The 22,141-nt window shown below is 48.6% G+C and overlaps 4 protein-coding genes across 4 annotated transcripts; 1 reads left to right on the forward strand and 3 right to left on the reverse strand.

Annotated features, from left to right (window-relative positions):
• Positions 1-364: 364 nt before the first annotated feature.
• MTR3 (3'-5'-exoribonuclease) lies at positions 365-1,336 on the reverse strand (the record flags this gene model as incomplete). Its single annotated transcript, XM_064897682.1, has 2 exons — positions 365-1,164; positions 1,213-1,336. The coding sequence occupies 2 exons, from the start codon at positions 1,334-1,336 to the stop codon at positions 365-367; spliced, it is 924 nt and encodes a 307-aa protein (XP_064756632.1).
• Positions 1,337-6,159: 4,823 nt separating this feature from the next.
• INDA1 (Amino-acid permease inda1) lies at positions 6,160-8,031 on the forward strand (the record flags this gene model as incomplete). The annotated part of the gene is made up of 4 exons (XM_064897683.1): positions 6,160-6,319; positions 6,370-6,668; positions 6,716-7,170; positions 7,218-8,031. 4 exons carry the CDS (start codon positions 6,160-6,162, stop codon positions 8,029-8,031), a joined length of 1,728 nt encoding a protein of 575 aa, XP_064756633.1.
• A 582-nt stretch (positions 8,032-8,613) lies between these two features.
• On the reverse strand, positions 8,614-9,628 carry LTR64_003324 (uncharacterized protein; the record flags this gene model as incomplete). The annotated part of the gene is made up of 2 exons (XM_064897684.1): positions 8,614-9,273; positions 9,323-9,628. 2 exons carry the CDS (start codon positions 9,626-9,628, stop codon positions 8,614-8,616), a joined length of 966 nt encoding a protein of 321 aa, XP_064756634.1.
• Positions 9,629-14,559: 4,931 nt separating this feature from the next.
• LTR64_003325 (uncharacterized protein) lies at positions 14,560-15,023 on the reverse strand (the record flags this gene model as incomplete). The annotated part of the gene is made up of 2 exons (XM_064897685.1): positions 14,560-14,930; positions 14,981-15,023. 2 exons carry the CDS (start codon positions 15,021-15,023, stop codon positions 14,560-14,562), a joined length of 414 nt encoding a protein of 137 aa, XP_064756635.1.
• Positions 15,024-22,141: the final 7,118 nt, after the last annotated feature.

A 22,141-nucleotide genomic window follows, 5' to 3' on the forward strand; every position in this document is an offset into this window, starting at 1 on the left:
ACGAGGAACAGAAACGAAAGGTCGGCTTTCAACCTTTCGGGTGATCCATGTTCGGCAGGTGTTAGCTGATTGTGAGCTTGTAAACCGATGATAGTGATACTCAGTTCAGGATTGTTTTGGAGGTTGTTGCGCTTGAACACGGAAGGCGGTACCGAAAGGATATCGACTTAGCCACTCCTCGCTGTCACGAAGGGTGCGACTTAATGGATTGTGATGTGTGAACACAGAGATTGTAAGGTGTCTCAGCTTCATACGCCAGTGTTCGTATACATGCGCTCCTGCGCTCTTGTGAACTCAAGCATTATCGTCCATGGTAATGCAAGGCTGAGTCGATCACCAAGTTGTGCTTCGTTTCAATCGTCAATCATGTCTTCATTGAATCATCAGCTGGAACCTCTTTCGAGATGGCAGTTTCTAGCTTTGATTTCTGCTCTAAGGACTCCTTGATCACTTCTGTCAGTACCTTATAGGTGCCTCTAGCCGCTTTAGTGGCAGCGTTGATGAGGTCTTCCGAGGTACTGTCCGAGACTTTTCCAATCGTCGACTTGCACCAGACTTCAACCAACTCATCTCTGTTAGGTAGATAACCAACCACACATGCAGACGAGAGCTCTTCATGCTCGGATGGACATGGATCCAGTAGCTCTGTAGAAAGCTCTTGTGCAGCCACACCAGCACTTAACATATCCAAGCAGTCTATCTTTGCGTCGACCAAAGCAGCTACCGCGACGTTAATGCTTGCAGCTAGGACGTTCATCAAACCTATGCCACCCACGCCCTTCTCCTGCCCTTGGTCTTCGTTCCACAGGCAGTCTTCCTCTCCTTCGAGTACTGTCACGGCAACCTCTAGAGCGCTTTTTGGGTATCTGTCTGGGATTATTACACCATTTAATGCATTCTGCAAGTGACTGCCCAAATCCCGCTCCACGTTGTCACGCAGATAACCACGTCTCTTTCTCGTTGCAAAGGGAGCAAACTTGACCGAAGCAGTCAGATGAAGATTGGGTGAGAAATGCGCGTTTCGGGATAAAGGTTTTGGTCCTTGGATAGCACAGGAGAGCTTAATAGTGGAAGTCGTAGGGACGAATGATTTGTTTCCTCTAGGGGCTTCCAGCTCGAGGTATGCCGATCCTGAAGCAGCAGGAACGAGGCCTGTCTGCAAGACTGCTTCTTGTCAGCATAATTTCATGCGCCCAAATAGCATCAACGTACATAGTCGTCTCAGCTCATTGGGTTTGCGAGATCGATGAGGTTGTGCGATAGTTCTGGATTCGTGTTGGAAGAGAGCTGGCTGGGTGCCACTTGCTGGACCATTAATGCGCCTCCGGTCGCTCATGACATACTAACGTGAAAGAATGGACGGCCGTGGCTAGACCAGATTACTTGTGCTCTCAAGAAGGAAGTTAGCCAAATCTTCACTCAGAAGGAAACTGACGTAGTACTGATCGAGTATCGATGAAATTGCTTGTTCGTCAGGCTATCCTAATCCTCACTACCGGCATCGTCTTTGCTGCATGTCTATACACGAGAAGTGCCGCCCAATATGCCAAGTCTCGTCCAACCTGCCTTTCTGCTTCACCAAAAAAATGTCTTGCAGTTTCGAAAGCACGTCTCTTCGAGCTCTTCAATTTCTGCTACGCGTTTTTCGCGTTGTCCATCACTATCCAAATTGTCTACAGGACAACATTTAGTGGAATATCATGGCCTTTCGCTGCTGGTGTTAAAGAGTTGCAGCAATATCAGGTCAGTAACAGCCCATGCACAAAAGACTCAAATGAGGAAATCTTTCATACTTCGTTCTGGCGATCATTTCATGAGCCTTTGAACTTAACATGCACTACCATCTGATTACATACATCTGCATTAGCATGGCAATTCAACAAACGTGGTTCCGAGTTATGCTGACGCCGTGTAGGTAGACATTAAGCTGGATCAGCAATGTTGGCACGAGTCTGTTGAAGAATATGCTAAGCGTGCCAAGTAGCATTGCTGTTCTGTTCATCCTTCTTGTAAGTACCTTCAATTCTACCCTGACACCTCTTTTTATGATGATTAAAGGTTTCAAATAACAGTTCTGCTTCTGAACTTCATTGAAGAAACTGTACCAGCTTACCATTTGTCTGATATCGATATCCAACATTCTGTCATAACCAGCTGTCAAAGAAACAATTGCTGACAGCCCAACAGGTCATTCCTCTCCTGCTCGCACTCGTCGCCGTTCACGTTCTTTGTAAGTCAGCCACTGCACAGATACACCTCCTTCCCTGATGCAACCAAGTCTATCCATTCTCCGAAGTCACCTCGCGTGGCGCCTTTCCACACGAGTGCCAGCTCTTCCTATACCGGACTTGCTTGCTTTTTCGGCGAGCGGGAATGATAGGTTGTGAAGATGTCTCGCGCTTGTGGTCTGGTTGATTTGCTTGGTGGCAGCAGTTTTCGTTATGACACTACTGTTACTGAGCGATGACACTAGGGGAAGAATTGATGTCAACGGCTTCTCTGACATTCTACGACGCTTCATTTATCGCTATTCTCACTTGTCTTGATACGTTGCTAACGACTTTGCAGCTGATTGGTCTCCGTTTTGTCCTTCGAATACCTATTTGCTCCGTGTGACTTCTCCTGTATACACGTTCCTCAACCCAGAATCTACGAAGATGTACATCGCATTCTGTTGTGCTCGTTCTATTGCGCGGTCTCACCATGACTAGCAGATTTCGTTCCCCTTCTTACTGGTTGCGTCTCGAAACTGATCAAGCCACTGCTATGAGTATCATGATCGGACCAGTACAACGTGGCGGACATTTTCGGCTTAGGAGCCACCAGCCCAGCATTTGCACCACTGACAAGCACCAATTACTACAAGATTGAATTGCAAAGGACAAACCACTGGCTAGGATACTGGCGATAGTGAGACGGAGTGACTCCAACAGCCGACGACATTTCCGCTTTGCCCATTCACAAGAGTTGAGCACAATTGAGTGATTTCGTGGGCGTAAAAATGGTGGACGTCATGTACTGACCGCTGCCAATGGGTTTACCATGACAACGTTGTAGAGAAGAGTATCCCACAATCTTTCATGGCTGCCTGCAGACCGAGCACATTTTTGTGGACGCGGATAGGTTGGTACCAGGTCCTCACCCAATGCAGTGGTTTGTCTCCTGCCGTTGCTTGTCTCGAGACTATAAATGTCTGTTCACCACATTCGTCCTTCCTTTCAGCACTTTGAAGTCGTAGAAGCAGTACGTACCACTCTCGATACCGCGACAAGTAGACGCACAACAACAAGGGAAAAAACCAACTCGCACAGTATTGGCACCGCCTCGCCTTTGATTGCCAAGATTTGAAAATTTAAAAGTCAACAACTATGTCTCCATCGATTGAATCTCCTTCAGACCTCAACCATGTCCTCCTCTCCTGGACGGGCTGCGTCGACAGAACATGCCAGATACACCTTGACGAGAAACGGGATGCGAATTATTTTCCAACAAAGCGAAGTCGGGAGATGCAGATAGAGAGACTTGAGGAGGAGAAACGGAAGCAGGGTGAGGCGGCGAGGGACAAGCCTGTAAAGATCTTTGATGGGCCTAGGAGAAGGAAGAACGAGAAACAGGAGGAAGGGAAAAAGGTGAAGAAGGAGGAGGAGGATCCAATGAAATCAGAGAGCTGGAATGATGGTCCAGGTGGACGGAATTCGGATAATACGTCGACAGTGACTCGGGATTCTTTCTCGCCACCTGTAATAGAAGGAGAGGTGTGTTAAGGCTATGGTGTAGTGTTGCAGCAGGCTTCTTCTGAAATGTTGCTGAGATTCGGGATATTAGCGAGGCTAGCGTTTGAGAGCAGGTTATATGCCTGAGGGAGGGGTGAAGTTGTTTGGTTGTGAGGCCACCTCGCCGAATCAAGCCTTCAGCGTTTGCAAATTAATACGGGCTGTGGTGCAGACCGGGTACGCGAAAACGAATATTTGAACCATCGTCTGGATAGTAGGATTTCCTTGCCTTTGGGTTATTAGTTCGTTGCTACCTCAATAGAGAGGTTAGCTGGCATTGGGTGAACTCTCGCGTTAGAGAAGGTGCTTGAAGAATCGAACGAGTAGGTTTGGTCAAGGACCTTCGGAAACCAATATATGATTTAGGAGCCGTGCGGATTACCATATATAGTCCTTGGGAATCAATATCTTTCGCATGAGTCCGTCTGCTCCGAAACCAGTAAACCTTGCGAGACCTTCGAGCGTTAACTCACTTGTTTCTCATCATTCCCAATTCCGAGCCTTCAGGCCTGAGAAACGATTAAGGACATAGCCGGCGTATTGTGGACGAGTTTGTACCTCGCAAGCATAATCTGCAAGTGTGTTATTAATGTCCTCGTTTGAGGTGAAAGCCATCTGCATAGATCAATCACATCGTAGCTTCGTCTTTGATACATCTTGGCCGTTGTGTCGGGTAACCAGGCGGATGTCTCGACTGTGGAGATTTGCAGACAATTTACCTTTCCTTATGCTGTGCATAGTCGAACTAATTAGGCTCGAATTATGGATCTCGGCACGCCCGTCGCGCCGACCGACCACAGCAGGATCCACGAATGTGACGCTTACAATACTGTAATGATTTGTTACTTTCGCCTGCGCCGGAGTCCGCGGTTCATGTAGCTCCTCCTGTATCGAGCCGTCGTATCGAGAAGACTCGCCATTTGTCTCAGGTGGAAATCGTGCAACAATGAGTTTGACCTCTGTTCAAGCTAGTAGGTGTATAGGATCATGGTGCTGTAGACGTTAGCGAGCAAGCGTTTCTAACCTTTCTTTTTCCCATCTGCCTGCGATCAATATTTGGTACATATCATATCCGTTTCACAGTCTCGAGGTCCACTAATTTTTTTTTGTTAGAGAGTTACCTCGCTGAGGTGCTTCTGATCGCTAAAGGAGCTCTTTACTGTTGTACAGAGTGCGCCGGCAAAGAGCAAACGCGAGGGAGCAAGTCGCAGTCACTCAGTAGAGAGATGACAGCACAGGCGTGTGACACTATTGCCTCGTTGCCTCGCGATGACCCGAAGAGCACGAGTAGCACATCTACAATCGACCCAAGACAACGCGTGTCCAAAGTAGGTATTGTATACGAACTCGAACAAAAGCCTTCGAAATTGCGTCGCATCGGCACCGCACTCCCAATACAGAAATCGAGCTGATCGTCCATATAGACCCAAGCCGCATCCAATCAGACAGTGATATTACTTTATCTCAAGTTCAGGCCACCTGTTCCTACTCGATCGTGGTTGCCTCGCCACCACGCCTAGGGTAGGCTCTGAAAATGGCTGTCTTTGATAAGGTGTTCCGTCTTGGGTTTCATGCTCGAGGACTCATTCACTTGTAAGACTCTAAAGTAGTCCTTGGCGAGCTTGCTACATAATTACAAAATCCTCGTATCACAATAGTTCATGGCACAAATAAGGAATTTCGATTCCAGAAACGCAATGGTTCACCCCACCATCTACCAATGTGACCATAACCCTGCACACGGAAGATATCCTTCCCTGTTGTCGCGATCTCTATTGAGTGGCACGCGAGCGTGAGCAACAGACGACCTTCCTGATTGAGGAAAGCCTCGGTAGCGTTCGCATGGAAGGGGAGACGAACGGGCACACCGGACCCTTACTATCTCGTCCCAATCTCCAACAAGCATGCGTCAGATCATACGTCGTGGCAAGCCAAGACTCTTGTGTCCTTGGCTCTGTAACTTCTTGGCAGCGTTTGCCCTTCTCGAGCTTTCTGTGCCTCTAGCGATTGGCTCCCGCACCATGCCAAGAAAGCATATCAGTTGATTGCCTCCACTATTCGACGATAGATGCAAGCCATACAGAATCGCTCTCGTGTCATGGTAAGGGTAATCGAGCTTATCGACGCTTTGCTAGCGATAAGCGTAGAGCTGTCCAAGGTGCATGCAAGATGACATTCAAAATGCGATTAAGTTGCACTTGCTTGTCCACGTTTTTCGTTTACTTTTTGAGTAACAGTCCCTGTGTTGCTGTTGTTTCCCCGTATCCATTAGTTGCGCCCTGCAGCTGTTCTTACAGTCGCATCCTGACGAGCGCTCTGTCGCATTCCTTACTTATCACTTGAACATCGATCTACCCGCAGCTGTCGACCATACACATCCGCCGAAATGGGGGTCGAAAAGGATGTTGGTGTGACTGGCACACACCCGCCAGATTACGCAGATGGATCTCGCAGGAAATCAACAGAGATGATTATGAACGACGATCCAGAGCGAGAGGCTGACTTCATGACCCGAAACGGCCTCAACTTGAAGAGCTTTCAGCGACGTATGTTTTGCGAAGCTTCAATTCTACGCAAACGCTGACAACGAATGCAGGTGAAGGTAATGCCCAGGGTGTAGTCGACCTCGACCGCTCTATGAAGGCTCGCCATTTGAACATGATTGCTATCGGTGGCTCTATCGGAGCTGGTTTCTTCGTCGGTTCTGGTTCCGCATTTACACGAGGTGGTCCTGGTTCGGTTCTTATCTGCTTCTCCGTTATGGGTGTGATGATATTCAACGTTGTCTATGCCCTTGGTGAACTTGCCGTCATGTATCCTGTCTCTGGTGGTTTCTATACGTACTCGATGCGATTCATCGACCCCTCCTGGGGTTTCGCAATGGGCTGGAACTATGTAAGTATTCCGCTCTATCTCAATGCTTCGTCTCTAACATATCCCAGGTCTTTCAATGGCTGATTGTGCTACCACTGGAGTTAACTGTCTGCTCGTTTACTGTGGGCTACTGGAATGACACTGTTTCAGTAGCAGTATGGATAACGATATTCTGGCTCTTCATCATTTTCATGAACATCTTCGGCACTCTCGGTTACGCAGAGGAAGAATTTTGGGCCTCGACATTCAAGCTTATTGCAACCGTTCTTTTCATGATTATTGCAGTCGTCCTGATCTGTGGTGGTGGTCCCTCCAGAGGTATCTACAGTGAGTATTGGGGTGCCCGTCTTTGGTATGACCCGGGCGCTTTTCAGAACGGCTTCCGAGGCTTTTGCTCTGTGTTCGTCACGGCTGCGTTCGCTTTCTCTGGAACCGAGTTGGTTGGTCTTGCTGCTGCTGAGTCTGCAAACCCTGCAAAGAACCTACCAAGTGCCATCAAGCAAGTCTTTTGGCGTATCACACTGTGAGTTTTTCCCGCTACGCAGGGTCACTTGTACTGACTTCATTTAGTTTCTACGTCCTTGGTCTTACCTTGGTTGGTCTGCTGGTCAGCTCCACCGACGAGCGTCTGCTCAACGCCTCGAACCCATACAGTGAGGGAACCTCACCATTCGTGCTTGCTGGACGCGATGCTGGCTTGACCGGATTCGACAGTTTCATGAACGTTGTCATTCTCGTCTCTGTCGTTTCGATCGGAATGTCCTGTGTCTATGGCGGCTCGCGAACCCTCACTGCTCTTTGCCAGCAAGGCTACGGTCCCAAGATCTTCACCTACATTGACAGATCCGGCCGACCACTTCCATCTGTCGTTCTCAACCTGGCCTTCGGTGCACTAGCCTACGTCGTCCTGGCCTCCTCTGGCAGTGTTGTTTTCGACTGGCTTCTCGCCACTTCAGGTCTCGCCGCCCTTTTCACATGGGGATCGATCTGTTTCGCACACATCCGCTTCCGACAAGCATGGTCTCGACAAGGTCGATCTCTGGACGAGATTCCTTTCAAGCACATCTTTGGTGTTGCCGGCTCTTGGGTCGGTCTCGCTCTAGTAATCATCGCACTGGTAGCTCAGTTCTACAGTGCCATCGCTCCACCTTTCGTGGACGGTCTGTCCGATGCTGAGGGCTTCTTCAAATCTTATCTGGCTTTGCCCGTTGTTATACTTTTCTGGATTATTGGGTACGCCTGGAAGAGGCAAAGTTTCCTCAAGCTCGATCAGATCGACCTCGATGTAGGTCGACGACAGCATGATTGGGATCAGATTCACGCTGAGCGAAGGAGGGTTGCAGCTTTGCCAACCTGGAGAAGAGCACTGCACCATACCTTCTAGGTCAACAATGTGTGGACGACTCGGTGTGTGGTTGTACATGTTATGACGGGAAGGTCCGTGGTATGGTTCAGATCTGTTCATAGCCAGCAAGCATGTAGACCGTTCTATGAGTGTCATGAAGCAAGATAGCGCGAGGTGCTGCTTTGGACAAATGATATAGCACATACCATTTCATGTTTCAGATCTTCTTCACTCAGTTGAGATCTATTGGGAGCTACCCGAGGTCGTTAATTGGCACAGAGGTAATCATGCGACGGGAAACCGATTGAGCGAGTGAGCGAATGAATAGACTACTAATGGCGACAGAGGTCATAAGGCGGAATTGTATGATAATTCTCTACCTGTGTATATATGCCAAGACCGCCCTTCGACATTCTTTTCGTTCGTATCAAATACAAGCCACGCCCTGCGAACGATCGTATATGCTAGTATCTGCTAACTGCAGCTAATACAAGCCCAGCCAAAGCTTCCGGAAAATGTTCCATTTCCATGTAGGCAGAATACTCATATAGAAAAGTTTCCAAGAAATTACTTTGATGCTATGAACACTCTCGTGTAGCCCCAATATACAAGTTTATCCCACTACTTCAACTTCTCATCCAACAACTGCAGACTCAACTTCCACAACTGCTCACTCAACTCAACGTTCTGAGCCTTACTGCTAGGCGACGTGACCTTCTTGTCTGGCACGATATAACTTCCTGTAATGCCCTTCTCCTCGATCTCCGGGCTGGTAGCCGCATACAACATAGGTCTGCAACCCTGGGCAACAGGGTCTTTCATCACAAATGTTCTCATAGCCGCGACTACAGGCTTCAAAGCAGAGCCATAAGCTTCGATGGCTTGCTCTGGCTGATCCGTAGAGACGGCGCCAGGGTGAGTTGCGTTGACGTAGATCTTATCGCTGGCTTTGGCGTTGACCTTTGAATCTCCACCCTTTTCCATGCGTCGCTGGATGGCCAGCATGCCTAGGACTTGGGCGAGCTTTGTGCGGTTGTATAGTTTGGTAGGGCCGAGGTCGGTATTGATTTCGTTGACGTCGATGAATTTGGTTTCGTCCTCTGGTAGTCGGTGCATGTCAGATGACTGGAATACTAGTCTTGCACCGGGCTCCTTCTTGAGTAGTGGGAGCAGCTTTAGCACGAGATGCAGCTGGCTTAGCCAGTTGACTTGAAAGTGGCTATCAAGGCCATCGACTGTCTCCCAGTACTTGCCAACACCAAGGCCGGCGTTCATACACATCTAGGCATGGTCAGCTCAGGTCGTTCAATGACATTGAAGAATGACCTACTCCGTGAAGCACACTCTCCTTTTCCAGTATCTTGTTTGCAGCTTCATCAGTCTGCTTCAAGTTCGCTAGGTCACACTTGATCCATTCAATCAAGTCAGTATTGCCCCACTGCTTCATTTGCTCTATCGCTTCCTCGGCATGATCCTCTTTGTTTGACAGCATTAAGACTCGTGCATTGTGCTGGATCAAATGAGCGCAGACGCCAAATCCAATGCCTACACTGCCACCAGTGACGAGGTAGGTCTTGCCCTTGAGATCCGGGATCTCTGTGTCAGGGTTGAAGCTGTTGCCCGTAATGAAAGACATACTGGTCTGGGTAGCTCGAATACAAACTCTTGTGGTTGTTGAGAATGTACAGGTTATAGGCTTGTTGTTACTCGAAGCCGTGAGACGAAGATATATTGTAGGACGAAAGAGTTTGTGACACAATAACATCTGAGGATATCTAAAATGCATTACGATTTTAGATCATATCATGCCTCGTTCCTTCGATGTTTTGCAAACTACGTATGATGCATGTGAAAGTGCAGAATCGTGACGTGAAAGGGTGCAGCGGGACGGCAAAATAATCCGGGTCAGAATCATTGGGGTTGAAACTGCCTGAATTTCGCAGGCCGCAAACCTCGCGACGGGTGAACTTGATCAGCACCGAGAACCTCAGTAAATATACGGTGCTGGTACCAGTGCAGATTCAAGAGTCATCGCAAACACGGCATTGCTACATCTTCGGCGTGGCTGTCATATTCTGAACGAGCCGGCTTCGACGTGCCAGCATGAGCACTGATCGCTTCGCTCCCGCTCAGATGCTAAGTACCGAACGTGACGAGGTTGTATATACCTCCCTTTTTCAAGGCTCGTTGATAAGCCGGTAGCTCATGAATCCTGTCGAGCCAGCTTTGTACTTTGGGATACTTCGATCCGTCAAAATACCCACGCTGGGCAGCCATATCCATGCCAAATATCATGTTGAAATCAGCCAGCCCATGGCGTCTGCCTGTGAACCACGGCTTCTCTTCTGACAGTGCATCTTCCATGTACTGGAAGTACAGCTGCAAATCATTGCGGAAGTGATTTCGGAAAGGCATGGTCAGGAGGCCAGCTAAGTGCCTGATACCGAAGGGGTACACTATGCCAGGCATGTCCATGATCAGAGTAAAGTCAACCTGCCGCAACGTCAATGGTGTGCATCGGCGCAAGATGCAGTGGTTCAGCTAATACCTTCGTGAGGAGTGATGCGTTCGCAAACTCCTGCAAAAAAACATCTCTCGCCTTGTCTTCTGCGTCAGGTTCCCAGATACCTTGCGAGTATGTATCTGATAGGTACTGTAGCACAAGCCGGGCTTCGGTGAGTGCTTCTTCTGGCTTGGGCCCAATGCAGAAAACCGGCGATTTGCCCAGTGGATGAACCTCTTTGGTTCCTGGGTCACCCTCTTGCGTGGATAGATCTTGAGACGGTATTGAAGACCCTTCAGCTCGTTCAGCTCCTCAAGAGCACAGAGCACTCTGAGCGACATCGAAGATTCTAAATGGTGAAGACATGGGTAAAGTGGTGATTCCAATGCCATACTAGTGTCAATCTATTTAGCAAGCTCGGGGACCACTACAAGTTACACAGGAAGCGATTGATTGAGGAATATGAAGTGAGTAGCTTGAGGGCAGTCGTTCTTCTGAATGCGACAGTGCTTGTGAACTCATCTAAGCCTGGCTTCAGGCCTCCTTCCGCATTTCATCGTCCGCCAAGGTCGATCAATGCCAAGCCCATGCTATTAAGTTGTCAGCGACGAATTAAGATCGACTTTTTCGAGCTGGTTGGCAACCCCAGCTTCTGCACGATCTTTGTGCTCGTACACAGTGCACCGCTTTCCTGCTCCTGAGTAACACCAACCACGATGTTTCAGCATTACAATTCTTGTAGTTTTTTGATGCTACAAGTCCACTCTTTGTATATGGCGGATTTGGGTCAAGCGAGCCTGGAGAGATTGTTATAGTCGTCGTATTCAACGACACCTGTTTGTCCAGGGTAAGCAAGTCGCTGGAGTGAGTAGTCGGTGCATGAAATCGAACAGTACGCGACACCAGTCATCGATCTGGTTGTCAGTGCCATCTTGTGGTGCTACAAAGGCTTTGTGGCATAGCACTGATCCCTGAATTCGACGTCCTCCCAGCATACTTATTTCAAGCGTCGCGACTAGCGACGAACATTACTAACCCGCACTGAAACAAGAGAGCTGATCTTCATCGCCGCTCTTGGGATAGAGATCTTGAAACTGCGCGCGTCGTAGCGTCACAAAAGCCCAGTCATCTCGGTATTGGCTACTCGACAGTAAACGGTTGACGCTCAGCAGTGGCCTGATTCTCAATCAGATCGGAGGATTTGCACACGAGTTTGATCACGAAAAGGAGTTCGAGCATCCTAAATTGGCTCCCAAGCAAGCGTGAGATGAATTGAACTCCGATCAACAAGCACATGTCGGACATTGTTCTGCCGACCGCCAAGCCTATCCATAGCGGGAACAAAAGTCATTTTCCACTCGAGTCAGGTGGTCCCACCAGAACGTACCAACATAGGGTCGTGGCTGGGTCTGGCTTTCTTGGTATTGAGGGTTTGTTCAAAAATACACGCAAATATACTTTCCACCATAAAGGGGCGATTACGAGGCGGCGAACACCTCCCATAAGGGAAAATCACGAGAAGTATGCTGGACGACGCCAGGCCATTGTCTATCACTCATCGACATGTCTCGATAGGTATTGATTAAATCACCGTTTTTAAAGTCTAGAAGACAAGTAACTCTATTCAACTGGCCAGTTGAATAGGTTGGGTTTGCCACGCCAATCAATGCAGATCCTTGCACTTTGGTCAAGAACTCATCACTCTTGCCTTGCTATATATTACCCTCGTGGTTTCCTGCAGTCAAAGCGGCTGACGGATGTGGTTCGTCCACACCAAAGCCACATCAAGAACTGCATGCGCTTGTGTATTCGTGATTCGAGCCGCAGTTTATGCTGTCGCAGTTACAGTGACGGTCTTGACGGTCTGTTCGAATTTCATTAGCATCGTGAATATAGATTCATGGATTATTGTGCTTACTGTAGCGGTCCTAGTTGGGCCAGGCCCAATACACGAGCACACGCTCTGAACAGCTGGAGTACCACGTGCCAAAACATTCATCCATACAGCCACCTGAAGGTTCTGGGCTGCTCCACTCCAACCACCACGTTGAGGTTCTGGTTCAGGTGCCGCTTCTCTTGGACCACGGGAACCTCGAGGGTTGCTGAAAAACGCAGGCCTGATGAGAGTTGCGCTTGTGCTAGTGCGAGCACTGCTAGTGGTACTGACACGGCCAGAGCTTGATGAGACGGCAGGACCTGCAGAACCTGCTGGTTGAGAGTATGGACATGCTAGGGAATATGCAGCGCGACAGTCTGTCACAGTAACCTCGGCGACTGCAGTGATGGTGCGAGTGGTGCCACCATTGCCGCCAATGCTGCTGGTAGTGCTCGCCTTTGTAGTCGTGCCCTGAACAGAGGCCGAAGAGGATCTAGTAGAGGTTGAGGAGGATCGACTAGAGGTTGGGATGGTCGTCGAAGCTGCCGAAGAGGTTGTTCGAGCCATAGTCCTCGTGATCGTGGAGGTCACAGTCGGAACTGCTGGAGGGTAGCTTGTGGCGCAGTATGACAGAGCTGGCTGATAGTTTGACAGGCGAGAACAGGTGTCGCTTTGAGCTTGAACGACAACATTGAGCACAGAAAGAAGTAGAGCGAATGACGTTTGAAGGTACATTTTCAAAGAGTGACTGAGTGCTCTGAAAGAGTGGACGGTCTCAAACGAAGACCAAACAACAAACAGTGTACGATTAGGTAGGTAAGCTTTGAAAGACGTGTGCTTTGAAGTTTGACCGAATTCGAGAGGAGGATGGGTTTATTACCTATAGCAAAGATTAGCCTACCTCATGCACAAGGCCTTGCACAGGAGCAGCATCGATTCTAGACTCCACATGCTTAAAACGTGCTTGATTCTCGTGTATGTTTCTGCAGATCCTGGTGAGGAGTCCTTGAACACGTTCTTGAGCGCCAGACATAGTTCGATTGCCAATACCATAGCACAAGCTGTATGACATATTAAGCGCCTTAAAGTGTAGATAAGCGAGCATTATGCCACCGAGCTAGGATCATGATGTTAAAATGTGTACGGGTGACAGATTTGCTCGAGGGAGCTAGAGGGGTCGAGTTGCTGGTTGACTCATTGGTTCTGCCGCTTTTAGGCGGCCACGCAAATTTGGCGAAAGTTAATTTCGAACAACGCCATTGTCTCGGTGGTTTCGGAATTGATGTGATACGGCGAGCTCGGCAGGTCTTGGCAGGGGCTTTTGATAAAGTTCACGATGCATGTAGGCCTTGGTGCCTCAAGAGCAATTTCACACGTGCTGAGTTAGCAGAAAATTCCGGCTTTGCCTGGGCGGAATTGTGGTGGCCAAGCTCAACTTACGCCATGGCTTCTGCGAGACGATTTGTAGTAGTGGAGCAGCACGTTCGTCGAAATGGGCCAGAGTGCGTAGACTTACCAGCATCGGCTGCGCTCGAGATTAATTCTGGAGGTCGTACTCGACAATTCAGAGAGTCTTCACCCGCTAGCGAAACCCTCAGTCGCAACCAACAAGCATTGCGACAGAAGTTTCATACAACAAATAGCTGGCGACCTGAGCATTAGAAGAGGTCCTTGGGGTCTACTGCATTCCGTCAACGGTGAAGACTTCTTGCGTTGTCGAGCATGCGTTTGATGTATCGTGCCTTCATATCCCTCGTATTGATTGCCCTTGCGTGTGATTATGCCCTTGTACAAGCTGCGATTGTCAATGTTCTCAAAATGCAGTAGTTGCGTTCATTGGCCCTGGCTTGCGAAGATCTGATATGTTGCGTGGACCCCTCACATTAGTGACGAGTGAATCTGGTGGAGTGAGGGCAGAGTGATTGCTATCAAGCGCCTTGGTTCACAATTGAAAAGAGCAGTGCAGAAGGAGTTCTGAGGTGCGGAAGGACTCCCCAGTTGATATAAGTGAGTAGCAAATTATTCATTGCACAATCTACCCTTTACGCCTTATTGGTTCCTCTCACAAGCTGCACAGTGAGCTGTAGCGAATGCTTACTAGTACAGTATAACCTCGCTGTAATGTATTTGTTTTGAAACCCTTCGATCGCGATTACCAGCACAATGTGCTCATCGTTAATGCTTGAGTTCAGTATTCGTCCTCGTCATCTGGAGCGGCGTCGAAAACATCCTCAGCTTGATTGTCAGCATCATCATCTTTTTCGTTGTTTTCGTCATAGTCGTTCTGCTCAGTCACATTGTATGCGACAGTATAGTCGCTTTCTTCAATCTGGTCATGGCTGTTGTAGTGGTCTTCATCAGACTCCTCGTCTATGGGGTGGTCTTCAGCGGTGCTATTTGATCGACAGGGGCAGTTATTTAGAAATTCTAGTGCTCTATCCTCCAAATGATTTAGTATCCAGAACAAGCAGTCCTCGTGATACACGCAGGATCCGCAGGAGTATCTCAGGTGCTTGACATCGGGCGGGATGGAGTTCTTGCAGATTGCGCAGGTCAGAGCTGAGATAAAGCTTAGCAGTTGCGCACAGATTGAACAAAGGTTCTCTTACAGGTAGATGAGTTGTCAGGAGTGTCGGTTTCCATTGCGCACATGATGTGTTCTGAATGTGAATCTCAACCTATTGTACAGTGATTGAAGTGTGTCCAATGATTGTGTAGAGGATTGTCATAGAATTCAGCAGCGACGCCTTGCTTGAATAATGCCCCAAGACAAAGCCGCAAAGTATCGTGCCAAGAACTAGCAAGACCTGCACACCTTTTTTCACGTGAGTTTTGTAGAGCTTCACTTGGTCTCCGCAGTTCTCTTCTTCCAAACCGCTTGTCGAAGAAGTTCCCTCCTCGTTCTAGTTCCTGTGCCCACGATGTCTCTAATCGTGGGGAAGAGTTACTTCCGAACAGCCAGCAATGGCATGAGAATCCTTCTGCGAGGGCCCCTGGACACAGCCAGGGAGATTTGGGCGGGCTTCTATGCCAACCGTGACTTGGGTCATTACGACCACGCAGTGGACCCGGCTGCAGCGAAGCAGCAGCAGATGCAAACAACGCTCCTCTTGATGAGGAACGACGTTGCTACTTATGACTGGGCTTACCACGATGAAGCCAACCGACAAGATCGGAGATGGTGAGTGGTAGCCCACAAGTAAGTGGTAGCGTCGTTCCTGCATCTTCCTCCCCTCCTCCTCCTCCTCCTCCTCCTCCTCCCGGTATTCTCCGCGGACCGACGGTCTATGTACTGCAGACCTAGATAAGCGCACCGGACCCCAACATGCGACTCCTTGGCGAGGCGTTGGAGCTCGAGTTCGTCCTCACATTGAGGACGTTCCGCGAACGTCGCAAAAACCAAAATGGCGATCGACTATTTCAGAACACTCTGAGTATATTCATCAGAAGTTCAGGAAGATCGTTACCCGGTTGTGCTAAAGAAAGTCGTCAATTGCTTTCCTTAAATGTCAAAAACTCATTTCGACATTGTCCATTCTCTTGAGGAATATCAAACCACCCACAGACAGGATCGAACATGTCCAACAACTTCTTGAGGATCACAGAAACTCGGAACCATGCTTCACAGGCAACACAGAAACGTCAACACACTTTGACAGGAGAACCTAGGTCCATGGCGTGTTCATAGTGCTTCAACAGATACACTGCTGGATCAGCCAGTACTTAAGGGACAATGGGGTCGTCCCTGCCAGATCTGCTAATTATATCCAACAATGGCAGGCAGGATCCCTGCACTTGCATGTCAGCCACATTGAGCAATGCCACAAGACCTTTTCTGCTTCATCCTTATGCCAGTAGAACGCAAAGATGTTGTCGGAACACCGCGGCCAGGGTCATGGCCTAGAGGGAGTCAAGACAACATTCGTTCTTTCCCGAAGCTGTGCCGGAACCAAAGAGCCAGGATCGATCAGAGGCCAGTCAACATTCAGAGATACTAGCTCCAAGCACAATGCAGCATCTTCATCAGACCAAACGTGCCACTATTCTTACTGACAGCGAAGGAGGCAGCCAGGGTCGTTACACATCTGAAAACTTGCAATATTACCTTCAGTGCATCGAAGAAACACAGTACTTGCATACTCGAGCATCAACCATTTGCCGAGCTTGGTATAGGCCTGTGGAAAGTGTCAAGAGTGGCCTTGCAACTTGCATGCGGCAAAAGAGGGAGGTCAAACAATTCGTCACAATAGTCACGTTGAACGACTGAGATCGGTCTGTGTAATGGCAGATCGGCGAGGCGATCGCGACTGTATCAGCAGCTTTGTTGTTAGCAACGACGAGCTTGCAAGCCTCGTATACCCTTCTTCACCTCCGTCAGTCGCTATCTTCATCACACCATTTGAAAGCCACGAATGAAGGGTCTCTAGCAGTCAATTGACGATATCAACCAACTGCAGCATCTCGACATACTACCACCGACTCGAGCCGACGACAAGCTCTGACGCCCAATGTTAACGTCAATGTCTGAAGGAAGAACTTGCATCAGGGTTCATGTTTGAAGACCTCAACCAGGTAAAATGATCAAGCATATCGCCGCTTCCAGGTATTTCCCGCGGATTGTCGTTCAATGGCTATTGTATTGTGGAAAGCCACACTTGTTGATGCCCTCTGCATGCAATGCCAAGCTTGCACGACCAATAACTTCAAACTCCATACAGGAGTCCTTGACAACATCGTGGTCTTGCTGGATGGTACAAACACTCTCTGCTTAGCATAAGTACTGCATAACTTCTGAAGCCATCGTTTGAAACAACCCCTAAACGGGGCACGCGCAAGCACCAACAGCAAGTTTCCATCGTCGGTCAGTGGCGAGAACTTGCCAGATGGCGCCCATCAGGTCCTCTGCAAGCCGAGGACAAGGTTGGTAGTAGTAGCAGTAGCAGTGTGGATTGCTTTTCCACGACAGCTCTGCTCAGCAAGATTGAACTGAGACAAACGAACATCACTGGCTATACCAATATCCGTGGCTTCTCGTTGGCTGAATGACTTTGGCGAGATGTCTTCTGTGAGATTATAGACGGAAGGGTTCAGGAAATAAGTGTATACCTATATACCAGATTCAGGAAGGCCAGCGTACAGAACACATACCCTTGATGCAAGGAAGTAGGTACACGTCCCTGTTTTCAAGCTTGTGGACATTTACCTTTCTCATATTCAGCCTTCAACCACGAACAGTGTGGCTCCCACCACGCTCGAACACCGAAAACTCCACAAACAAGAATCGGTCAAACAGTCCCATGGGTTCGAAGTGTTCCTAGTAGCATTTGTGCCAGTGGAAGGATGGTTGACCGTCATGCCTATGCTCAGAGCAAGGAGTTGACGACATGTGTGAGAAAATTTGACATGAGCACATCCGGCCGGCTCATCTTCGGCTCCAAATTGCTGTCTCGGAAACTGAGCCTAGCGAACTTGCAACATCCTGCCATGTGATGACAATTGATTGGGCTGGCCGTAAATGCTATTGACAGACTAGTAGTCTGACAACCACATGAGTACATTGTATTAGCTCCCGCATAACGAAAACACTTGGAGAAGACCAACTTGTACAAGTATGGCTGGCAACTCAGGGTCGTGCAGCCCAAGCAGCTAATGCCGAGCCACGCTTGACGTATTGCCGCTAGTGGCAGAACAGGTCATGCCAGAAAGGATAAGGCCGATGTTGTTGTCTTTCGGTCGCTAATACCAGACCAGTACGTGTGACGCGTCTTGCTCTCTCGAGGATGCTCGACCTTCGGTTATCGAACCATTGTAGTGGTTAGGACAAGCGAGCTAGACTAAGGACGGAGAGGAATCAGCGTGACACTCTTATCGACGCGATATGAGGTGACCGACCATAAGTCGTGGTAGCACGGCACTGACTTGAGGTGATGAGAATTGAATGGCATTTCGCCAAGCTCATCTCAGCGGGCATAGACATAGCCGATGTCATGCCTGTGCCATGATGATTGCTTTAGGATCATCTCACCTGATGTGGCCATAGCAACGTGCCCTCGGCATGTATTGAGGAAGCCAGCAGCCGATTCATTGCATGCAGCTTGGAAAAGGGTCATTGGCACATTGCTTGCTGTATGCTTCCGAGGGCGAGATGCTCACCGAGACCCACAGTCGTGTCAAGATGTCTCCTGTTCATAGCCAATTCACGTCTCAAGAGATGCGACGACAAGACAATGGGGGCTTGCAAGCGTCGCCAGATGTGTAAGCTGAATTTTAGGCCTGCAGGACTGGAGTGTGATCAAGGAAAGTAACAGCCAGCGGGCTAGTGGTGCAATCTCAAGTTGGTAAACCCTGCAACTGTCACAGGCAGGCATAATGTTGTCATGCAACACAGCATTTGTACTTGAAGCCGACTTGCACTTTACGAGCTACAAAAGGGCTCATGCCCTGCTGTGCAATATGAATAGAGGCATCAGCATAATCATGGTTGCGGTCAACTGGTCCAAGTCATGCTCATTGTGTATCGGCTTGCAGACAGGCAACCAGACTAAGAGGATCTGTTCCTGTGAAGCTCTTTTTGTTCTCTGGCCCGACTCTTCAGAATAATTCTCTGCTCACGGAGCAGCATGGAATACCTAAGCTGGCATCGTCTCGTTGTCGAGAGTGATCGAGAAGTTCGTGAGGAAGAGGAGTCAGGCGTTTTGTTACCGACTCGAATCTCTGCTTGCCGATTGAGAGTGAGAGCATTGTAAGACTAGGCTGGGTGCGAGTCTATATCTCTCGGCTGATGAGCCTTGAGAGGACAATCGGTGTCGATGCCTGCATGTGCCACCACATGATACAGATTGACAGTCTCGGCACGGTCGCAGTTTCACCGCAGCTTGGTTTGGATGTCTGGCTTGAGGACAGTATCTTCCTTCCTTCCTTGATGTTGACGTCGCAGTATCCGAAGAGACGTGAAGCGATGAACAATGTGACTTGGAAAAATATCGCGAGTCATCGAATCTTTGAACGCGTCTTGCATACAAATACCACCGACGAAGGACGAGGACTTGGCTGCGGCGTCGTCACTTGTCACCACATCAATGCAACAGCACCCATAATTCACAATATGTGAGGATTGTTGTCTAGGCTTAGACCTTGTGTATACCATCTCTTTTCAGTCAAAAGGATCGTTTCAAACTCAAACTTTGAAGGGTATAATAGCTGTGTGGCGCGCGAAGCAGGTTAGACACAACCATCACTACACTTTTTGATATTGAATCAACCATGGACAGGCTTGAAGCTGCAACGAGCATACTGCAAATCGTGACAAGTCCTGCACAAGCCGACAGAATATATCGGATTCTGCAGCATTGAACCACGCAGTATATCGGATTCTGCAGCATTGCTGACTGCTGCATAGAGCAGCAGCCTTCAGCCGCAGCCGCAGGGATTTACATCCCTACGATGCCTGGTAGATCCAGGGTAAACTTGGTCAAACTTGGTCATTTAGAGGAAGTAAAAGTCGTAACCGCAAACCTGCGAAGGTACGCGTGATTGTGTGAACAAGATTGCTGCAGTAATATATCTGTCAACCATCGAGCTTGTTTGTTTGTGGAAGATAGAAGTGAAGAACAAGTTCGGAGGAAGATGAGTGAGAATTATCCCGCACGACGTCGATTTGTGAAGGGACAAGTCACCTGCGTTCCGACGAGCTTTGGTGGCTAGCGTGTCCCCTACCTGCGCCCTGAAGTTCCACTGCTCTTGAGTGCAGCTTGCAAAGTGCAGAGAGCTACAAGTTACGCTTGACCTTGCTACAAAAGTTGCAATCTGATAAGAACAGAATGAGGTGAGCTCAAGCTTGAACCTCAGAGAAGCTTCGTAGCGGCCCGCTGCAGGCTTCAAAGCTAAACCGGAAGCATGCATGGCGTGATGGAGTTAGAAACGCAGCTCTTCGAGTACTACGCTAGCTATCTTCTACTTGATGGTCTCTGTAAGAGGAGAAATAATGGCGAGGACGATCTCTCAAGAGCACCAACGCACCTGACTAGGACGTAAGAACTCGATTCGAGATGATTTTCGAAGGCGCTGCAGCAATTGCTTAGCCATATACCTCTGCCTGCCACCCGGGCTAAGACTATAATCATGGTGCAAAAGTAGGTCGCCAGCTTCAGGGCCTTAACAGCCACATTATTACTTGTAGCTGGGTGGTCCGATATTACGCTCGCGTACATATCCACAGCCGAGAACTCGGTTTCGCAAACAGTTTGGAGTAAGCGAGGAGAAGGAGAAATGCAAGAAGAATACATGTCAGAACGAGGCAGCAGCATTTGGTATACGTCCGCCATGTAGTCATGAGGACGAGGCGATAGCCAGAATCGCCCCATCACAGAACCTCCGGCCCCATATGTTCAGACGAAGACTCAAGATCGGCTGATTACCTACAAGAATGTTGTACGATTGTTTGCACTTGACCTCGCGACGAATAACGAACGTCCCTACCCAGCTGGTCGCAAACAAGAATTCGCACCACAATCATCGAATTATATGGTCTTAACTATGCACTACATGACCAAGTCCATGACGAGGGTGGGCAGTTCAAAATCGATGGCACTGACATTGCAGAAGCACTCTTACCACAGTATAGCAATGTCGCAGAAGATGGCAAGCACGATACAAAAGAATTGGTCAGGAGCGCAGGGAGGATATCTAGCACGACTAGTCATCTTAAGCTTGAAAAGAATCCGGAAGCCAGCCAACCTTGTATAAGGTCAGAACCTGTTTGGACATTATGCAAGAGTTGGGAAGACGGTCTATGCACAAAGAGTACGGTACAACACTATTTTTACGTACCCACTTGAGACTCGAAGTTGCGAAAGCTCCAGGAAGCAATACATGCTATTTGTGCTTGCATAAGCCAGGGCACGGCATACTATAGTACATTCGATGAACATGAAATGAAAACTGCTTGCTCAAAAGCTATGATGGAAAGGACCAGTTGTTTCGATCCTGCTCAAGATCTACTGCATCAATGACCAGCCCCACGAAAAGGATGGTACACGAACACTGAGGAATTCTACAAAGTAAGGAGGTGCATATCTGGATCTATGTGATTCAACAGTAATGCAGCACTCTTTCCAGAGACATCCTGAGGCAGTTGCTGCCGTGTGATCGCAATGTCTAGACTCATCCACCAAGCCCAAGCTAAATTTCATTGAACTGGATTCATGAATGGCACAAGAAAGCCCAAGACACTCTGAAGCGTACTGCATAGTTGTGTCTCCTTTCCCGTCCGGCACAACCTTGTCCTTTTTCTACATTTCTCGAGAGAGACCAACAACAACTGCCATGACTTCGACCTTAAACCAGGAGAGAATTGACAACCGCCATCTAAGAGATCATACAACTCATCCCGAGGAAACCTGCCCTCCCTCCTATTCAGTCATGGTCGTGTCTTCACTCCAAAGCAAAGAACTTCAAGGTCAATGTGCAGGAAAATCTTTCACATGTCGATATGACCACCTTCATTTCAATTAATGCCAGCAAGCAATCAAGCAAAAATTTCCAGTCTCTTTCCCACAATCAGGACACAACAACCCCATCCCGTCATCTCGCTCCTGAACCTCCTTACCCTCCGCCAGCAACCCAAATTCCTTCAAATACCAACAACAACCAAACACAAACAAGAATCGTATGTATACATCCCCTCTATCTCACTGTGTTCATTCCCAATGCAATCCTCAGATCAACGTTTGTTAACCCTCTGTTCTACTTTAGTTCCTTCTCAAAAAAAA

This window comes from Lithohypha guttulata (genome assembly GCF_036872675.1).
Source record: "Lithohypha guttulata strain CCFEE 5908 chromosome Unknown scaffold_2, whole genome shotgun sequence".
Taxonomy (NCBI): domain Eukaryota; kingdom Fungi; phylum Ascomycota; class Eurotiomycetes; order Chaetothyriales; family Trichomeriaceae; genus Lithohypha; species Lithohypha guttulata.